At 44.6% G+C, this 19,973-nt stretch overlaps 1 protein-coding gene across 5 annotated transcripts in view; it reads left to right on the top strand.

Annotated features, from left to right (window-relative positions):
- Positions 1-19,973, top strand: part of smarcc2 (SWI/SNF related BAF chromatin remodeling complex subunit C2) — a 145,062-nt gene that overhangs the window by 108,276 nt on the left and 16,813 nt on the right. For 3 of the 5 annotated variants that reach the window (XM_080218061.1, XM_080218062.1, XM_080218058.1), the window contains exons 20-24: positions 8,527-8,785; positions 11,846-12,007; positions 12,572-12,633; positions 13,121-13,247; positions 16,850-17,016. In XM_080218061.1, coding sequence (XP_080074187.1) covers positions 8,527-8,785; positions 11,846-12,007; positions 12,572-12,633; positions 13,121-13,247; positions 16,850-17,016 — 777 coding nt within the window. The remainder of the gene's footprint in view (positions 1-8,526; positions 8,786-11,845; positions 12,008-12,571; positions 12,634-13,120; positions 13,248-16,849; positions 17,017-19,973) is intronic. The other 2 variants (XM_080218060.1, XM_080218059.1) reach the window with 2 other exon arrangements.

Raw genomic sequence — 19,973 nt, 5'->3', positions numbered from 1 at the left:
GTACACTAACGACGTGAAGCACTAGGCAACTCTCGAAGCAACATCCAAGAGCGGCCCTCGCACGACCCACCGCGTGTATGCCCCTTGTTGGTCAACAAGGCGGACCGAGTCACCTGTGGAATGTAAAAAAAAGAGACATCAATAAACATACACAACTTATACAGACACATTCACGGAATCCCCAGAAGCTCAAACGTAAGACAGGTGAGCCATAAAATATGTTGGACGGTCCATAGGAATCTATTGATTTCCAGGAACGTCCTGAGGCCCTTGATCCTTATTTAGAACAATCTTTTATATTGCTCCATCTCTAGTCTGCTCATGTGCCTATCTAAGTAAGCCTTAAACAAGTCTAGCGTGCCTGCCTCCACCACCCTACTTGGCAGTGCATTCCAGGCCCCCACAACCCTCTGTGTGAAAAACCTCCCTCTAACATCTGAATTTTACCTTGCCCCTCTCACCCTAAGCCTGTGGCCCCTCGTAATTTTCATATCCAACATGGGAAAAAGCTTACCACTGTTCACTCTATCTATATCCTTCATAATCTTATACACCTCTATGAGATCTCCCCTCATTCTCCGTCTTTCTAAGGAGAACAGCTCCAATTTGCCCAATCTTTCCTCGTAGCTCAGTCCTTCCATACCAGGCAGCATCCTGGTAAACCTCCTCTGCACTCTCTCTAGGGTCTCCACGTCCTTCCGGTAGTAAGGCGACCAGAACTGGACACAGTACTCCAAATGTGGTCTAACCAACGTTCTAAACAACTGCAACATTAGACGCCAGCTTTTATACTCTATGCCCCTCCCTATAAAGGCAAGCATACCATAGGCCTTCTTTGCCACCTTCTCCACCTGTACTGCCACCTTCAAGGACTTGTGTACTTGCACACCTAGGTCCCTCTGTGTTTCTATACTCTTAATAGTCCTACCATTTATCGTATAACTCCCCCCTACATTGTTCCTTCCAAAATGCATCACCTCGCATTTATCAGGATTAAAATCCATCTGCCATTTCTCTGCCCAATACACCAGCCTATCTATATCCTGCTGTATTGCCTGACACTACTCCTTACTATCAGCAAGTCCAGCCATCTTCGTGTCATCTGCAAACTTGCTGATCACACCACTTACTCCCTCTTCCAAGACATTTATATATATTACAAATAGCAAGGGTGAACTTTGCAGTTTCGTCATTCTGTAAGATGGGCTTGTGGTGGTGCGGGAGGTGCATCTGGGCAACCTTTGACCCTCTAAATTCTCTGCCGCGTTAGAGTCTTCAGTTTTTTCACTGGTAATTTACAGACCAGCCTGCTGTTTTGCAATTGCACATTCCCATTATATTCATGAATGGTACTGGAGAGTCAGCAAGGACCAGAAAAATCTTACCAACTAAAAATTAGAAAGAGAAAGCGGGACTTAATGCCTGCAGCAAGTGCACAAGGAGTCGGTTTAGTGTCACGGACTTCACTTGTGCTCAATACTTTGATCACAGAATTGCAAAATACTTTTGACCACTCACACTGATCAAAGAAATGGTCTTTCTATTTTAACATAAGAAATAGCGTCAGGAGTAGGCCATTCAGCCACTCAAGCCTGCTGCAGCATTCAATATCATGCCATAGCTCCAATTTCCTGTCTGCCCCTCCGATAATTCTTGACTCCCTTGTCGATGAACAATCTGTCCATCTCAGCCTTGAATATAAGATAAAGATCAAGATAAAGGAGGGGTGGTTTAGAATGGAGTTGAGGAGGAACTTCTTCACTCAAAGGGTGGTGAATCTCTGGAATTCTCTGCCCGTTGAAGTGGTGGAGGCTGCCTCGCTAAATATTTTTAAGACGCGGGTTGGGTTGATGGGTTTTTGATAAGCGAGGGGATTAAGGGTCATGGGGAGAGGGCGGGAATGTGGAACTGAGCCACAACAGATCAGCCATGATCTTATTGAATGGCGGGGCAGGCTCGAATGGCTAGATGGCCTACTCCTGCTCCTATTTCTTATGTTCTTATAAGTTCCTCGTCCTCTCCGTCTTAGATAGGAGACCCCTTATTCTGAAACTATGCCCCCTCTGTGGGTTTGCCTGTGGATTTGTGAGCTTCTTAGTCTGCAAGAGATCTTAACAGAGGCTATGGTTTTTGTTCAAAAATCATTTATTTTCATACTAAATTATTTTCATACTATTTCATAGCATTGACAAAGTTTAAACAGAAGTGATATATAGCTGGTCATAATCTTTTCTGTGAGTAACAGCTCCTTTCACACAAGCTCAGTAGCTATTATTAGAGATAACCTTCACTCTGCATCTCCTAAGATCACTCTTCCCACAAACTATTTACAGTTTCCATTCAACTCCTGTTCAACCCTTCCCCAATCTATAAATCACTTTTGCCACAGGTGTCAATCCCCAACTGTGTTCTTGGCTCTCTTGGGGGATGTATGTGTTCCCTTGTCTTCTGCTTGGAAAGTAAACAAATTGGCAATGCGGGATAGCAGCGTCTCACGACAGCTGTCTATCGGGCTGTGATTATTATGATGACCTGAATGTACCTCCAATCCCATGTACTTTAATTATGCACACCCACCTCGTATGTGGGACTTTATCAAAAGCTTTCTGAAAATCGATGAGGAATGGTTGACAACTTCGATGCTTAGAGAATGTTGTAAAGAGAGGTTGAAGAATCTTCTCTACTTCCCAGCTACAGTAGAAATGAAAATGCAGTGCAGACTAATCAAGGAGAAATTCATTCAAGATAGAACCCTCCATGACGCAAACTATCACAACCCCTCAGAAGGAGGACAACAAACTGAAATTTTTCTCTCTCGTCTTGCTCGTTATACATTGAGGAAAGGTGAAAACACCGCTTAAGAAAATGAAGCACTATGGCCTCCTGTGAAGGACTTTGCAGCTGTATCATTCAGCGCTGCCGTGATGATGAGAGACACATTCAATACCTACACCAGGAAGGAATCTGATAGACAAAAAAAACGCAGAATGTCCTGAAGGCAACTGCGTACGAGGAGGAGAGGACTTCCCTACTTCTCTTAGGGTAGGGATTTCACTCTCGAGAGCCATTGGTACCATTTCCACACTTACTCAGCGTGAGGTTGCTCCACTGCTATGAGATCTTGGGATCAAATGGAAAAGGTAGGATTTCTCCATCAACAATGGAATAAGCTTCAGGAATGGGATCCATAGGAGGTTCCTGCAGAGTACTCTGGTCTGCAGACTTGCATGAAAATTCAACATCAGCATTAGGGGTTATCCCTTCAAGATTCTCAGTAGTAACAGGAAGGACAGCGAGTATCAGTACTACTTAGATGGTTGTTCTGAAGCAAACACTTCTGTCTGATGCTGTTGCAGTTTCTATAGATGCGTTACAGCATTTATGCACTCCTGTATTGCAATATGTCTTGCAATAGGCTACTTTTGTTGCACTATTTCTAATCCCTCTCTCTCTGGCTTGGCAGCGCTGTGTGTCTAACAGCTGGGAATTTAGTTCAGTGTTCTCCTTTAGGTAGTTCGACTTCCCAAACTCTTGCTTAATTTTATTATTGTAAAGCTCCATTTGTAAATTTTTCTAAAAGGTGCTCTTCTGCTGTAGGAGCTGTGGAGTTTTGGCCTCTGCTGAGAGAGAGCTTGTGTGTTTCCATGGCTTTCCCGTGAGATCCACGTGCAGGCTCCAGCTTACATTTGTACAGGTTTGTACTCTGAACGTTCATGATTGGCCTGATCCAGTTTAGAATTAAGCGTCTCATTCTCCCTGGATAGCGTTTTGCTGGCGGTTTGCAATTGTTGATGCACGTCATCAGTGGAATAAGTAGACAAATTCATCTCTTCATTACGTTCAACAAAAGAATGGTTCTCCTCAAAAGAAACACCAACAACACCATGATCATTGGTAGTGGAGTCAAAGAGTGTAGTCAGGTCCAGGACCTGTTCTTCTGATAGATCGTCTGCCTCTGCAATGACTTTGTTCTCTTGCACCCTTTCCTGAAAGGGCAAATTAAGGTCTAGAATCTCATCTCCTGGGTAGTCACAGTCATTGTTGGTGCATCCTGTGAAAGATCTACAATCTCCTCCTGTGGTCCAAAGTTTCTTCAATAAAGACTACCTCAAATTGACTACCTCAACATTTCTACTGTAGCTGGGAAGTAGAGAAGATTCTTCAACCTCTCCTTACAACATTCTCTAAGCATCAAAGTTGTCAACCATTCTTCATTCATTTTCAGAAAGCTTTTGATAAAGTCCCACATATGAGGTGGGTGTGCATAATTAAAGTGCATGGAATTGGAGGTATATACTGACATGGATTGAGAGTTGATTAGCAGACAAGAAACAGAGAGTATGAATAAGTGGGTTTCATTAAGTAGTAGGCAGAGACTACTCGGGTCTCGTAGGGATCAGGTCTTGGGCCCCAGCTATTCCCTATATACTTCAGTGATTTGGGTGAGGGAACCAAATGTAATATTTCCAAGTTTGCGAATGATGCAAAACTTGGTGAAATGTGAGGAGGATGTTGCGAAGCTCCAAGGTGATTTAGACAAGTTGAATGAGTGGGTAAATACATGGCAAATTCAGTATTACACAGATAAATGTGAAGTTATCCACTTTGGACGGAGAAGCAGAATGACAGAGTATTATTTAAATATCGATATATTGGACGTGTGGATGTACAAAGGGACCTGGGTGTCTTGTACACCAGTCATTGAAGGCAAACATGCAGGTACAGCAAGCAGTTAGGAAGGAAAATGGTATGTTGGCCTTCATTGCAAGAGGACTTGAGTACAGGAGCAAGGGTGTTTAACTGCAATTATACAGGGCCTTGGTGAGACCACACCTGGAGTAGTGTGTGCAGTTTTAGTCTGCTTACGTAAGAAGGGGTATACTTGCCACAGAGGAAGGGCGGTGAAGGTTTACCAAACTGATTCTTGGGATGGTAAAAATTCTCTGAACTGCCTCCAGTTGAAGCAAATCGTTCTTTAACTGTAAGGAGATCAAAACTGTCCACACGATTTAAGGTACAATCTCTCCAACACGTACAGTTGTAACAAGACTTTGAGGCCAACATTTAAATTACTTGATGTAATTACTCGAAGGGGATGTAGTGGTGTAGTGTTATTGTCATTGGGCTAATAATCCAGAGACTCAGGGTAATCCTCTGGGACCCAGGTTCAAATCCTGCCATGGCAAATGGTGCAATTTGATTTCAATAAAAATGTTGAATTAAAATTCTCATGATGACCATGAAGCCATTGTCGATTGTTGTAAAAACTCATCTGGTTCACAAATGTCCTTTAGGGAAGGAAATCTGCCATCCTCCGTGTGACTCCAGACCCATAGCAATGTGCCCTCTAAAATGACTGAGCAAGACACTCCGTTGTATTCAAGCACTACAAAGAAAACACAGGAATGAAACCAGACGGATCTAGGAACTGAAAATGACAATGGCAAACCTTGCCCTGTCGACCCTGCAAAGTCCACCTTGCTAACATCTTGTGCCAAAATTGGAGAGCTGTCATACAGACTAGTCAAACAACAGCCTGACATAGTCACACTTATGGAGTCATACCTTACAGATAATGGCCCAGACATCACCATCACCATTCCTGAGTACGTCCTGTCCCACCTGCAGGACAGAGACCCAGCAGAGATGGCGGCAGTGATACGTAGTCAGGAGTTGCCTTGGGAGTCCTCAACATTGACTTTGGGTCCCATGAATTCTCATGGCATCAGGTCAAAGATGGGCAAGGAAAACTTACATTGATTTTCATGTGCTGTACCCTATCAGTTTGCCGTTGTCATTTCCAGTGCCGAGGTCCATCCGGTTTTAAACAAAGAACAACCCAGCACGGGAAACAGGCCCTTTGGCCCAACGAGCCTGCGCCGCCACATCTTCCTACACCTACCCTGCCCTGTGTGTATGTGAGTGGAACCCCTAATGTAGCCAGATTCAGGGGCGAATAGTGTCAATTTGGTACACCAGTCAGCCTAAGAGTACATCTTTGGGGTGTGGGAGGAAACCGGAGCGCCCGGAGGAAACCCACGCAACCACAGGGAGAATGCGCAAACTCCCACAGACACTGGCCCAAACCCATGTATCTGCACAGCTAGCAGTGCTAGTCACTGAGCTGTTGTGGTGCCCGTCTGCTGGTCCAGGATTAAGCATACACAGCGACACGGAGTACTAGGCCACTCCCGGAACCTCCAAGAGCAGCCCACGCACGACCCACCGTGTGCATGCCCCTCGTTTGACAACAAGGTGGACCGACACCTGTGGAATAAAAAGACAAAACGTTAACATGTAATACTACATCTCCGGTGTCGTCCCGAGGCTCTCACCCTATTTAATTCCCTCTACTATAACCCTCCATCCTTGTTTCGCTCATGTGTCTATCTAAGTAAACCTTAAACAAGTCCAACGTGCCTGCCTCCACCACCCTACTCGGTAGTGCGTTCCATACCCCCACGACCCTCTGCGTGAGAAACCTTCCTCTCGTATCCAAATTATACTTCTCCCCCCTCACCCTTGGATCGTGACCTCTCGTAATTGTCCCCAATCTAGGGAAAAGCCTACCACTGTTGACTCTATCTATTCCCTTCGTTATTTTACACACCTCTATCATATCCCCCCTTAATCTCCGTCTTTCTAAGGAGAAGAGCCCCAGTTTCTCCAACCTTTCCTTGTAACTCAGTCCTGCATTTTCTTTGTCGTGGTTAATTACCGGATCATGAGGTGCTGTTCTCTGACTGCCAGTCCTTGTTCCATTCTCTGCATGTCCTCCCACTCCAACCAGGCCCTCAAAGGATTTACATAACAACAGACAGGGTGAGAGGAAGCTGCTTTGTCAGACCCTCCTCTAGCCTGGTCCCCGTGGGGATGTCAACTGCATAACTATTGATCTGCAAACTCAAGTCAGTGGTCTTGAGTTCTCAATAACAGCAGTCACAGTGATCGAGAGAAAGCTGGTCTCCCCTTGCCTCCTTTATGTATCGGGATTCGGGACTGTATCGGGACTATTACTTACGTGGCGAAAAGCTGCAGCATGCTACGGTGCAGAGGGACCTCGGGGTCCTTGTGCATGAGTCGCAAAAACCCAGCTTGCAGGTGCAGCAGGTGGTCAGGAAGGCTAATGGGATGCTGGCCTTCATAGCGAGGGGGATTGAATATAAAAGTAGGGAGGTCTTGCTGCAGCTGTATAGGGCATTGGTGAGGCCGCAGCTGGAGTACTGTGTGCAGTTTTGGGCGCCGCACCTGCGCAAGGATATTTTGGCCCTGGAGGGAGTGCAGAGGAGGTTTACTCGGCTGATACCGGAGTTGAGGGGGTTGAGCTATGAGGAGAGGCTGAATAAACTAGGCTTGTACTCGTTAGAGTTTAGAAGAATGAGGGGAGATCTCATTGAGACGTATAAGATGATGAATGGGATGGATAGGATAGAGGTGGAGAGACTCTTCCCGCTCAAAAAAGACAGTAGGACTAGGGGGCACAGCCTCAAGATAAAGGGGAGGCGGTTTAGAACGGAGTTGAGGAGGAACTTCTTCACTCAAAGGGTGGTGAATCTCTGGAATTCTCTGCCCGTTGAAGTGGTGGAGGCTGCCTCGCTAAATATTTTTAAGAAGCGGGTTGATGGGTTCTTGATAAGAGAGGGGATTAAGGGTTATGGGGAGAGGGCGGGAAAGTGGAACTGAGCCACGACAGATCAGCCATGATCTTATTGAATGGCGGGGCAGGCTCGAAGGGCTAGATGGCCGACTCCTGCTCCTATTTCTTATGTTCTTATGTTCTTATGATTCCCCTGCTGACAATGGTAAAAATGTAACTCCTTTGCAGATTCTGTGGATTAACGTCAATCACTAATGCAGCACTACATTCATCTCAAAGCTGTCACATTTCATAGTATGAAGTCTCACAACACCAAGTTAAAACCCCAGTCCAATGCTGGCATCTCCACATTTTATACTCAGTAGTCATGGTAGATTCAAAGGATGTTGCAGGTGTGTGCATTTACTCCAGTCCAACATTTATATTGTCCAGAAAGCAAATATACATCGTGATGCATCATCCTACTCTAATCTTTCTTCCTCTTGTCCTGCCACTTCTAGTGAATCACCTGATGCACCTTCTTCAAGCCCCTTTGTGTCTTCATTCTTTGCCAGCACAAGGGACAGTCCACGGCCTCCCAGGTTTGACCTAACTGTAGAACACAAACCCCTGAAAGAGGGTGTCTCAATTTTGGATTTTGACTTTCCTCTGCCCCTCGAAGCATTTAAATTTCGCCCAGAGGGCACCAAGCTCCAAATTTGTGGTTCCGGAACTGTCTACTGACAGGGCAATTCGGGTCCCAGCCAGAAGGAGCCAAGCAATGTAAACGTGGTTCTGCCTGGCTGAAAGCTGAGCTACAGCAACCATTCCAGCAATCCAGCAATCATTCTGCAATACAGACCAGATGTCTGAAAAATTAAGCACTGGTGGTTCTAATACTTGTCCTGTTGGACATCCTTTTGATTCATTTCCACTTTTGATCCCCACAGGCGCTGGAGATGTACAAGGATGATTGGAATAAAGTCTCAGAACATGTAGGCAGTCGCACACAGGATGAATGTATCTTGCATTTCTTGCGCTTGCCGATAGAAGATCCATACCTTGAAGATTCTGAAGCCTCACTCGGCCCGTTAGCTTATCAGCCAATTCCATTCAGCCAGTCCGGAAATCCAGTCATGAGCACTGTGGCATTCCTGGCATCAGTTGTTGACCCGCGGGTGGCATCAGCAGCTGCAAAATCTGCATTAGGTAAGACGATTTCAAATCCAACTTTAGCTTTGCATTTAAAGCCAGGATACATTGACCGTCAAACACAGGAGAGTCATATGTATTTTAGGTGAGACTGTCCTGATTAGAATATTATGATGATACTGTGCCTTTAAGAAATATATTTATGTCATGTAAGGGGTATGTTTAAAATTCAGCTCTGTTTTAGATATTGATTTGTCTAGGAAAACCTAGAAAAGAGAAATGCTCAGGCGGTAAAGGCAAAGGAAATCTCATTGAAGATAGTAAAGATAGTTTACCTCAGATTAAAAAGGAAACATATCAGAGTGGAAGAGAGATCAACCTTAGATGTTCTCATTGTAATAAAGTTGGACACACAAAGTTGCAGTGTTGGTGGCTTAAGAAAAGCACTGGGAAGACAGATGTGGTGAAACCGGATAAACCAGTGGGTTTGTTAAAGTAGTAAAGGAAACCATGGTTGAAGCGAAAGAGGTGCAAAAGAATGTACAGCTTTGTCAGTGGTTGGTTGATAAGCACGTATTAGAACTCTTTAGAGCATTTATTTATGTGGGTACGGTTTACTTGTGTACCAGGAGGAGTGGGTAAAGAAGTTAAGATCTTAAGCAATACAGGACCAAGTCAGTCTTTAATGGTGAGAGATGAGTTATGAAGTTCAGAAGGAGCATTGCCAGAAGAGATGGTAACATGTGAAATTCATAATGAAAAGAGCAGTGTTCCATTATGTAAGGTAAGATTGGAGAGTCTGGTAAAGTGGTGGCAGCAAATAGAAAAATTACCTTTTTTAGGGATACAGTTTATCCTGGGTAACGATCTAGCTGGAGAACAGGTGGGAGTGATACATACTGTGGTTGAAAAGTGAGTGGAAAATCTGGGATTCTTCCTGATTGGGATCAGAAACAAGGTCACAAAGCCACAGGTTGAGACAGGAGGAGGAAGAATCAAGGAGTAAAGGTAAGAGACTGAGAACATAAGAACATAAGAAATAGGAGCAGGAGTAGGCCATCTGGCCCTTCGAGCCTGCCCCGCCATTCAATAAGATCATGGCTGATCTGTCGTGGCTCAGTTCCACTTTCCCGCCCTCTCCCCATAACCCTTAATCCCCTCTCTTATCAAAAACCCATCAACCCGCTTCTTAAAAATATTTAGCGAGGCAGCCTCCACCACTTCAACGGGCAGAGAATTCCAGATATTCACCACCCTTTGAGTGAAGAAGTTCCTCCTCAACTCCGTTCTAAACCACCCCCCCTTTATCTTGAGGCTGTGCCCCCTAGTCCTACTGTCTTTTTTGAGCGGGAAGAGTCTCTCCACCTCTATCCTATCCATCCCATTCATCATCTTATACGTCTCAATGAGATCTCCCCTCATTCTTCTAAACTCTAACGAGTACAAGCCTAGTTTATTCAGCCTCTCCTCATAGCTCAATCCCCTCAACTCCGGTATCAGCCGAGTAAACCTCCTCTGCACTCCCTCCAGGGCCAAAATATCCTTGCGCAGGTGCGGCGCCCAAAACTGCACACAGTACTCCAGCTGCGGCCTCACCAATGCCCTATACAGCTGCAGCAAGACCTCCCTACTTTTATATTCAATCCCCCTCGCTATGAAGGCCAGCATCCCATTCGCCTTCCTGACCACCTGCTGCACCTGCAGGCTGGGTTTTTGCGACTCATGCACAAGGACCCCGAGGTCCCTCTGCACCGTCGCCTGCTGCAGTTTTTCGCCACGTAAGTAATAGTCCTTCCTACCATTCTTCCTACCAAAGTGGACCACCTCACACTTGCCAACATTAAATTCCATTTGCCATTTCCTGGCCCATTCGCCCAGCCTATCTAGATCCTTCTGCAGACTCTCCACACCCTCCGCACAATTTGCCTTTCCCCCAATCTTGGTGTCATCAGCAAATTTCGACACCCTACACTCGGTTCCCTCCTCCAGATCATCTATATAAATGGTAAATAGCTGAGGCCCCAGCACCGACCCCTGGGGCACCCCACTAGTCACCAACCGCCAATCCGAATAGCACCCATTGACCCCCACTCTCTGCCTCCTATTTGACAACCAATCCTCTATCCAGGTTCAGTTATCAGAAACAATCTTTGATCAGATGGTTAATAAAGGACAAGAAAAGGTGGAGGACGAAGTGAATATCTTTAATTCAGGAAAGTTGGCAGAATTACAAGAAAGATGTAGAGATAAAGCAGTTGTATCAGAAAGCATACACAGAAGGAGAATCTGAGAGTATACCAATTTGTTATTACATTTAAAAGGGATGTCTTAATGAGGAAGTGGAGACTTCTGTGTATTCAGGCAGATGAAAAACGTGCAGAAATTCATCAAGTTAAAACTGGACCAGCAGATGGGCACCACGACAGCTCAGTGACAATCACTGTTTGCTGTGCAGATACATGGATTTGGGCCAGTGTCTGTGGGAGTTTGCACATTCTCCCTGTGGTTGCGTGGGTTTCCTCCAGGTGCTCCGGTTTCCTCCCACACCCCAAAGATGTGCTCTTAGGCTGATTGGTGTAACAAATTGTCCCTAAATTATTCTCCCCTTAATCTGGTTTCCAATGGGGGTACCATAAGCATAGACATGGGTCAAGGGTGGAGGAGGAAAAGCACGTTGTTAAGATGGCGGCGCGGGCTTGTTGGGCCGAAGGGCCTGTTTCCCGTGCTGTGTTGTTCTTTGTTCTTTGTAAGTTGTATTACTGGTGGGTTACAAAACAGAGGTATTGTGGGTGGCACATAAGGTTCCAATGGAAGGTCATTTTGGGGTAAGGAAAACTCAAGCAAAAGGACAAAAACACATTTATTGCCCTGGGCGGCATAGAGATGTAGAATTTTGCCATACATTTCTTGAATTTTGGGGCAAGTGAAAAATTTGTTTATACATTTCCTTTTAATAGGATTATACGTTTCTAAAATTCTTTTTATTTGACAGGTGTATTCAGTATGTGTTTCATGGTTCTGTATAGGCCAATTACAGAAGAGGAAGTTCAGCTCTGGAGGTGTATGGGACGTTGTCCCTTAAATTTGTTTAGTTATTGGTTGGGGCTTACTTTGCAGAGGAGTTTTCGAAGATGAAGGAGGAGGTCCCCTCAGCTCTGGTAGAAGCTCATGTGAAGAAAGTAGAAGATGCTGCTAAAGTCACTGGGAAGGCAGATCCGACATATGGCCTGGAGAGTAGTGGAATTGCAGGAACTACCCCGGATGAGCCGGAACGGTTGGGTGAGTACGTGTGCTGTGTTGAGCCAGGGGATCTGAAAGGAGTGGATCTTTTGCAGTGTGCCTCTTAGCTTTGAAACCTGAGTAGACTTGGCATATCTTTCAGCCCCTTTCATTCACCAGAGAAAAAGTCCCATCGGGGTTGTTTTACAGATTTCAATTCAAATGTTCCTATGTGCCAAATACAGTGTTCAGAATTGCAAAGAAGCAGTTAAAAGTTGGTTATTTCGATAGATAGGTTTATCGAATTGAGAGTGGGCAATTCACATGCAGAATGCAAAGAGCTATTACTCTTTTGAGTTACTTCCTCATTTTCCACTCTATGGGATATGTGAGTCATCCACTGGCATTTACAATTGGTATGAAATATTTCTATTAACTAAGATTTGCCTCCCTGTCCCGCTGGAAGCTTGACAGAGTTCAGAACAATAAAGGTAAATATTTACGTTGCACTGATTTTTGCAATAAAAAGCTGAAGAGGTTTTGAGAAACCATAAGCAGGTAATATTGTGATGTTGACTGATTGTAGAGGTGTGAAGTGATGTTGGTTTCCTTCCTGTTTGGCAGAGGAGGGCAGTGAAGAAATGAAGTCAGATGCCCAACCAGCTGAGGAGAAAAAAGAAACCAAGGTAAAGTTGTTGTTGGATGCTGTTCTGCTCCTTCTCACTGCTCGGTTTTCATTCCCTCCCCCATCCCAGACCTTCTCCTCCTGCCCCCTGACCTTGCTTTCCTAGTTAGAGGTGTGGGAAATCGACCAGAGCTCTCACTCAAAGCCTTTCTCCAAGGGCAAGTGTGCATAGATATCAGGAGGCTTGTCTGTAATACCCCGCAGTCAAATACTCTGTCCCATGGAATAGGCAAGACAAGGAGCACCCTGGAAAAGAGTGGAGAAGATGGGCATGCAGTAACAAATGTGATCCAAAAAAATGAGACACTACCTTCAATTTTGTGCTTGCCTCCCAGAAAAACAAATGATTTTACTGTTGTTGGAATGAGATGTCAGTTGAATTGTGTTTCTTGCTTCATAATCCACGCTGAGTGAATGGGTGAACTTTTTCTCTATTTTGCTGCCACTTGTTCCAGTGTTTGGTTTTCATATTGCTGCACTGTTCCTAGGAGAACAAGGAAGTTACAGTGGAAGAGGAAAATAAAGAGAAACAGCCTGATTCTTCCAAAAAGGATGAAGAGAAAACAAAAGAATGCGAACCAGAGAAAGAAAGTGAAAAGGCTGAGGTAGAAGTCGGTAGGTTCAATAAGTCATCGAGTTTACCTGGCTCTTTAGAGAGGGCAGAGCTTGAATGTACACAACCTTTACATTCTGGGTTTCTTTGTACCATTTAACTGCCAGCTGAGCCATGCAGTATAAAATAACACTGTGAGTTGGCATTTCTCATTCACCTGATATCCACCTCGGCTCACAGTTAGAAACTTGGCTCTGAGTTAGACAGTTGTGACAAATCCCCAGTCCAAGATTTGAGCACATCTTAGGTGCAGTGCTGAAGTCTTTCAGGTAAAAGATTAAACTGAGACACTGTCTTCCCACTCAGGTGGAAGCAAAAACCTTGATTCAAAGGGCAGGAAATTCTCCCAGTGAGGTTGCCAACATTTATCCTTTAACCAAAATCACCTTGTTAAAAAAATCTTGTGATTCAGAATCCTTACAGTGCAGAAGGCGGCCATTCTGCCCATTGAGTCTACACTGACTCTCTGAAAGAGAATCTTGCCTCTTCCCTATCTCCGTAATCCAACACATTTAGCATGGCCAATCCACCTAACCTACACATCTTTGGACACGAAGGGTCAGTTTAACATGACCAATCCACCTAACCTACATGTCATTGGAGCGTGGGAGGAAACCGGAGCACCCGGAGGAAACCCACACAGACACTGGGAGAATGTGCGAACTCCACGCAGTCACCCAAGGCCGGAATTGAACCCGGGTCCCTGGTGCTGTGAGACAGCAGTGCTAACGACTGTGCCACTGTGCTGTCCTCATTGCTGTTCCTGGATTTTTGCGGTGTACATATAGATTGCTACATTGCAATAAATTACAACAGTGACTGCAATTTAAATGTGCTCCATTGGCTTTAAAGCAGTTTAAGTTGGTCCTGAGGTCATGAAAGATGCTATATAAATGAAGTCTGTTTTCCTGGGTGTCTCCCCTCAGCCCTACCATGGCATGGTAAATTGTAAATCAGTCTCTCACAACTCTAATGCGATGAGGTGAAACCTGCTGCTCCCAGGTCCAGCTATACATTTCTTCAATCTCCAAGGACTAACTAATTGTAAATGTTTCAGAGAGAAAAGTAGTGTTGGATCTTATGCAAGATAACCGTGGTCAGTGGGCATTTTCTTCTGGGACTGGAGTTAAGTGGTTGATTGAGAGAATATGCAAGAGGCTTTACTCTTTGTGACCCCATGCTGTACTTGTCCTGTTGAGAAAAGCATGCATGTGAGGGAACTTGGAGGAATAAACAGTGATGTCTTGAGGAGTGTACATATAACAGAGAAGGAGGTGCTGGAAGTCTTAAAGTACATCAAGGCAGATAAATCCCTGGGACCTGATGAAGTGTATCCCAGGACATTGTGGGAGGCTAGGGAGGAAATTGCGGGTCCCCTAGCCGAGATATTTGAATCACAGGCGGGGTGGCAAATGCTGTGCCTTTGTTTAAGAAGGGCTTCAGGGAATAGCCTGGGAACAACAGGCCGATGAGCCTCATATCTGTGATGGGTAATTTGTGAGAAAGTGTTGAGAGGCAGATTTACAAGCATTTAGAGAGGCGAGGACTGACTAGGGACAGTCAGCATGGCTTTATGAGTGGAAAATCATGTCTCACAAATTTGATTGAATTTTTTGAAGGGAATACCAAGAAGGTAGATGAGGGCAGTGCAATCAACATTGCCTACATGGATTTTAGCAAGGCCTTTTGGATATAAAATTGGCTTGGTGACAAAAGCCAGAGGGTTGTTTTTCAAACTGGAGGCCTGTGACCAATGGTGTGCTTCAAGATCAGTGCTGAGTCCACTGTTACTTGTCATTTATATTAATGATTTGGATGGGAATATAAGAGGCATGGTTAGTAAGTTTGCAGATGACACCAAGATTGGTGGCATAGTGGACAGTGAAGAAGGTTGTCTTGGATTGCAAAGGGATCTTGATCAATTGTGCCAATGGGCTGACGAATGGCAGATGGAGTTTAATTTAGATAACTGTGAGATGATACATTTTGGTAGATTGAACCAGGGCAGGGCTTACTCAGTTAATGGTAGGGCATTGGGGAGCGTTAGAGAACAAAGAGATCTACAGGTACATGTTCATAGCTCCTTGAAAGTGGAGTCACAGATGGACAGGGTGGTGAAAAAGGCATTCAGCATGTTTGGTTTCATTGGTCAGAGCATTGAATACAGGAGTTGGAATGTCTTGTTGAAGTTGTACAAGACATTGGTAAGGCCACACTTGGAATACTGTGTGCAATTCTGGTCAGAAAGGATATTATTAAACTAGAAAGAGTGCAGAGAAGATTTACTAGGATGATACTGGGATTTGATGGATTGAGTTATAGGGAGAAGCTGGATAGACTGGGACTTTTTTCCCTGGAGCTTAGGAGGCTGAGGGGTGACCTTATAGAGGTTTATAAAATAATGAGGGGCACAGATCAGCTAGATAGTCAATATCTTTTCCCAAAGGTAGGGAAGTCTAGAACTGGAGGGCATAGGTCTAAGGTGAGAGGGGAGAGATACAGAAGGGTCCACAGGGACAACTTTTTCACGCACAGGCTGTCTGAAACAAGCTGGCAGAGGTAGTAGTAGAGGCGGATACAATTTTGTTAAAAAGCATTTAGACAGTTTACATGGGTAAGGTGGGTATAGAGGGATATGGGCCAAACTTGGGCAATTGGGACTAGCTTAGTGGTAAAAACTGGGCAGTATGGACAAGTTGGGCCAAAGGGCCTGTTTCCACGCTGTAAACCTGTATGACTGTATTCTGATTTTATTGCCGATTTCCAGCATCTGCAGCATTTTGTTTTAATTCTGAGAGTTTGGAAAAAGAAAGGGGCTGTTGTGAGAGGGTTGCGTGTCATCTGTGGATCAATGGGAACTGACCCTGTGTCTATTGGTGATGTTACCAAGGGCAATAAGAAATAGAAGAGGTCAATGGCATATTTTCCGCAGGATGGAGAGGAATCCATCAGAAGTGGAAAGAGAAACCATTGCTGGAGATAAAGTTAAAGTTTGTTTATTGGTCACAAGTAAGCTGACATTGACACTGCAATGAAGTTACTGTGAAAATCCATACTCTGGCCACAGTGAGATAGATCAGAATGAAACCAGGTGAATACGGTCCCTGTCAGCAGAATGATGGAGCCAGGAGCATTGGCAGAAGACCCTTTGGTCAGCTATGTGAAAAGCTGCAGAGAGGTTGAGCAGGAAAGAGATGGGCATGTCACAGAGGTCAAGTGTTGTGACTTTACTAAGGGCTGTTTTAGGTGTGGGAGTTTTGGAAAAAATTAGCATGAATTTGGGAGATGACGATGCAGCGATGCATTCAGGAACATTGGAGTGGAATGGAAGATGGGGCAATAGTTTGCAAAGGTACAGGTGAGGGGAAAGTGGCTTTAATCAGGAGGGAAATGATGAGCAGTGGACTTGAAAGAGAATGGGACAGTAGCTGCAAAAACAGGGCCATTTACAGTGTCAGCTGGGCTGGGGTAAGAAGGTTGCATGCGAGCCAGTGATGGGTTTGCTGAACAAAACAAGCTCAGAGTGGGCGTGAGGAGGAGGAAGATTACAGAGATAGGATAAAAGAGTGCTCAGTTATCGTCCTCCTTTTGTGGTTCATTCCAGCAGAGGCAGAAAGAGAGAAAGAAAATAAGGAATTCCAGGAGGATGGAGCAAAGAAGGATGGAGAGTCAGAAACAGATAAGAAGACAAAACTGGAGAGGGATGTTGGTGAAGGCAATCTGTCAACAGCAGCAGCTGCTGCACTCGCTGCAGCTGCAGTCAAAGCAAAGGTAAGCATTGGATCAGAAAAATATTTGACCAGCTCCATTTGTACTTGATACCTCAGCTGAAGAAGTTCAGCAATTGCCATCTGCTTTCAAGTCGCTAGTTGCTTATTAGAATCCAGATGGAACAACATACAAATCACCAAAACTATGTACAGGCACCATTGCTATTTTTGATACATGGAGCGCATGGACTTGCAGGAACAGGGCAGCATTTGCAAATTTCCTGATTGCAGGGAACTTGGATGTGTACAAAACAGTGAGGCAAATGGTAATGGAGTACAGGAAAACATCAATAGCTTCATGAATTGGGTTGAAAAATGGGTGCTCAAAGTCGATGCAGAAAAGTGGGAGAGGAAACATGTTTAGGGACAAAATGAGAAGTGATGAACTATAAGTTGCTGTTCTTAATGGGATGCAGGGCTGAATATGAGTGTTCAATGGGACAGTGATCAATGTGATTGAGAGGTTACAGTGTGTGTTCAATGGGACAGTGATCAGTGTGATTGAGAGGTTACAGTGTGTTCAATGGGACAGTGATCAATGTGATTGAGAGGTTACAGTGTGTTCAATGGGACAGTGATCAGTGTGATTGTGAGGTTACAGTGTGTTCAATGGGACAGTGATCAATGTGATTGAGAGGTTACAGTGTGTGTTCAATGGGACAGTGATCAGTGTGATTGAGAGGTTACAGTGTGTTCAATGGGACAGTGATCAATGTGATTGAGAGGTTACAGTGTGTGTTCAATGGGACAGTGATCAATGTGATTGAGAGGTTACAGTGTGTTCAATGGGACAGTGATCAGTGTGATTGAGAGGTTACAGTGAGTGTTCAATGGGACAGTGATCAGTGTGATTGAGAGGTTACAGTGTGTGTTCAATGGGACAGTGATCAGTGTGATTGAGAGGTTACAGTGTGTTCAATGGGACAGTGATCAGTGTGATTGTGAGGTTACAGTGTGTGTTCAATGGGACAGTGATCAGTGTGATTGAGAGGTTACAGTGAGTGTTCAATGGGACAGTGATCAGTGTGATTGAGAGGTTACAGTGTGTTCAATGGGACAGTGATCAATGTGATTGAGAGGTTACAGTGTGTGTTCAATGGGACAGTGATCAGTGTGATTGTGAGGTTACAGTGTGTGTTCAATGGGACAGTGATCAGTGTGATTGAGAGGTTACAGTGTGTGTTCAATGGGACAGTGATCAGTGTGATTGTGAGGTTACAGTGTGTTCAATGGGACAGTGATCAGTGTGATTGAGAGGTTACAGTGTGTGTTCAATGGGACAGTGATCAGTGTGATTGAGAGGTTACAGTGTGTTCAATGGGACAGTGATCAGTGTGATTGAGAGGTTACAGTGTGTTCAATGGGACAGTGATCAGTGTGATTGAGAGGTTACAGTGAGTGTTCAGTGGGACAGTGATCAGTGTGATTGAGAGGTTACAGTGTGTTCAATGGGACAGTGATCAGTGTGATTGAGAGGTTACAGTGAGTGTTCAATGGGACAGTGATCAATGTGATTGAGAGGTTACAGTGTGTGTTCAATGGGACAGTGATCAATGTGATTGAGAGGTTACAGTGTGTTCAATGGGACAGTGATCAGTGTGATTGAGAGGTTACAGTGAGTGTTCAGTGGGACAGTGATCAGTGTGATTGAGAGGTTACAGTGTGTTCAATGGGACAGTGATCAGTGTGATTGAGAGGTTACAGTGAGTGTTCAATGGGACAGTGATCAATGTGATTGAGAGGTTACAGTGTGTGTTCAATGGGACAGTGATCAATGTGATTGAGAGGTTACAGTGTGTGTTCAATGGGACAGTGATCAGTGTGATTGAGAGATTACAGTGTGTTCAATGGGACAGTGATCAGTGTGATTGAGAGGTTACAGTGTGTTCAATGGGACAGTGATCAGTGTGATTGAGAGGTTACAGTGTGTGTTCAATGGGACAGTGATCAGTGTGATTGAGAGGTTACAGTGTGTGTTCAATGGGACAGTGATCAGTGTGATTGAGAGGTTACAGTGTGTGTTCAATGGGACAGTGATCAGTGTGATTGAGAGGTTACAGTGTGTGTTCAATGGGACAGTGATCAGTGTGATTGAGAGGTTACAGTGTGTGTTCAATGGGACAGTGATCAGTGTGATTGAGAGGTTACAGTGTGTGTTCAATGGGACAGTGATCAGTGTGATTGAGAGTTACAGTGTGTGTTCAATGGGACAGTGAAATCCTGGCTTATTTTTCCAGTCCTCTGGCTTTCTTTTCCACTGAGAAACCAGTCTCATATCTCAGCTGTGGATGGTTGAATGTGTTGTGACTATAAATGGAGTGTGGCCAATGATGAGGATTTTGATGCTATTAACTCATGGGTGGGCAGGTGCTTTCTTTTGCCTGATCTGTACATGCTGTTTACTTTCTCAGATTTCTGTGAGTGGTTTAAAAGTCTGGGTTTGAAAAATATTGCCTAAGTTGGTTTGTTTATATTGCCTGCAGACTGCTGCAGAACAAACTCTTGGCATGTTATTGGAGACGCATGCTTCCTTTTCGAGCCCTGGAATTGTGCTGTTCAAAGATTGTTTGTGCCCAGCTGAAAGGATGTCTGTCTTGTTTCTTGATCAACTCTTACAATCCCCCAGGTTTTCCTGTTGTAATGTTACAAAGCTGAAAATCAGGTACATTGATTTACTTCTAAATGGCCTCTAAGTAGAGAAACTAACTGCAGGCTTGGGACCATTCAGAAATAATCACGTATAGCTCATGACACTGAAGTTTGCCTGCTCTATCACCACTGCTGGAAATTTCAAACTGAAGTGGCAAATTATTCTCTATTTCACACCAAATTCCCCCATCAATCCACTAAGCAAACCACCTGCCCCCTGTTTTGGCTCACTCAAAGCAAAAGTATGGTTTGGACCAGAACATCTCCACTGGTGATGTTCTCCATAACGAAGAGCAAAGAAAAGTGCAG

The sequence above is a fragment of the Carcharhinus amblyrhynchos genome, chromosome X (genome assembly GCF_965287045.1).
Source record: "Carcharhinus amblyrhynchos chromosome X, sCarAmb.v2.hapA, whole genome shotgun sequence".
NCBI lineage: Eukaryota > Metazoa > Chordata > Chondrichthyes > Carcharhiniformes > Carcharhinidae > Carcharhinus > Carcharhinus amblyrhynchos.
This window is presented reverse-complemented; position numbering and strand designations above follow the sequence as displayed.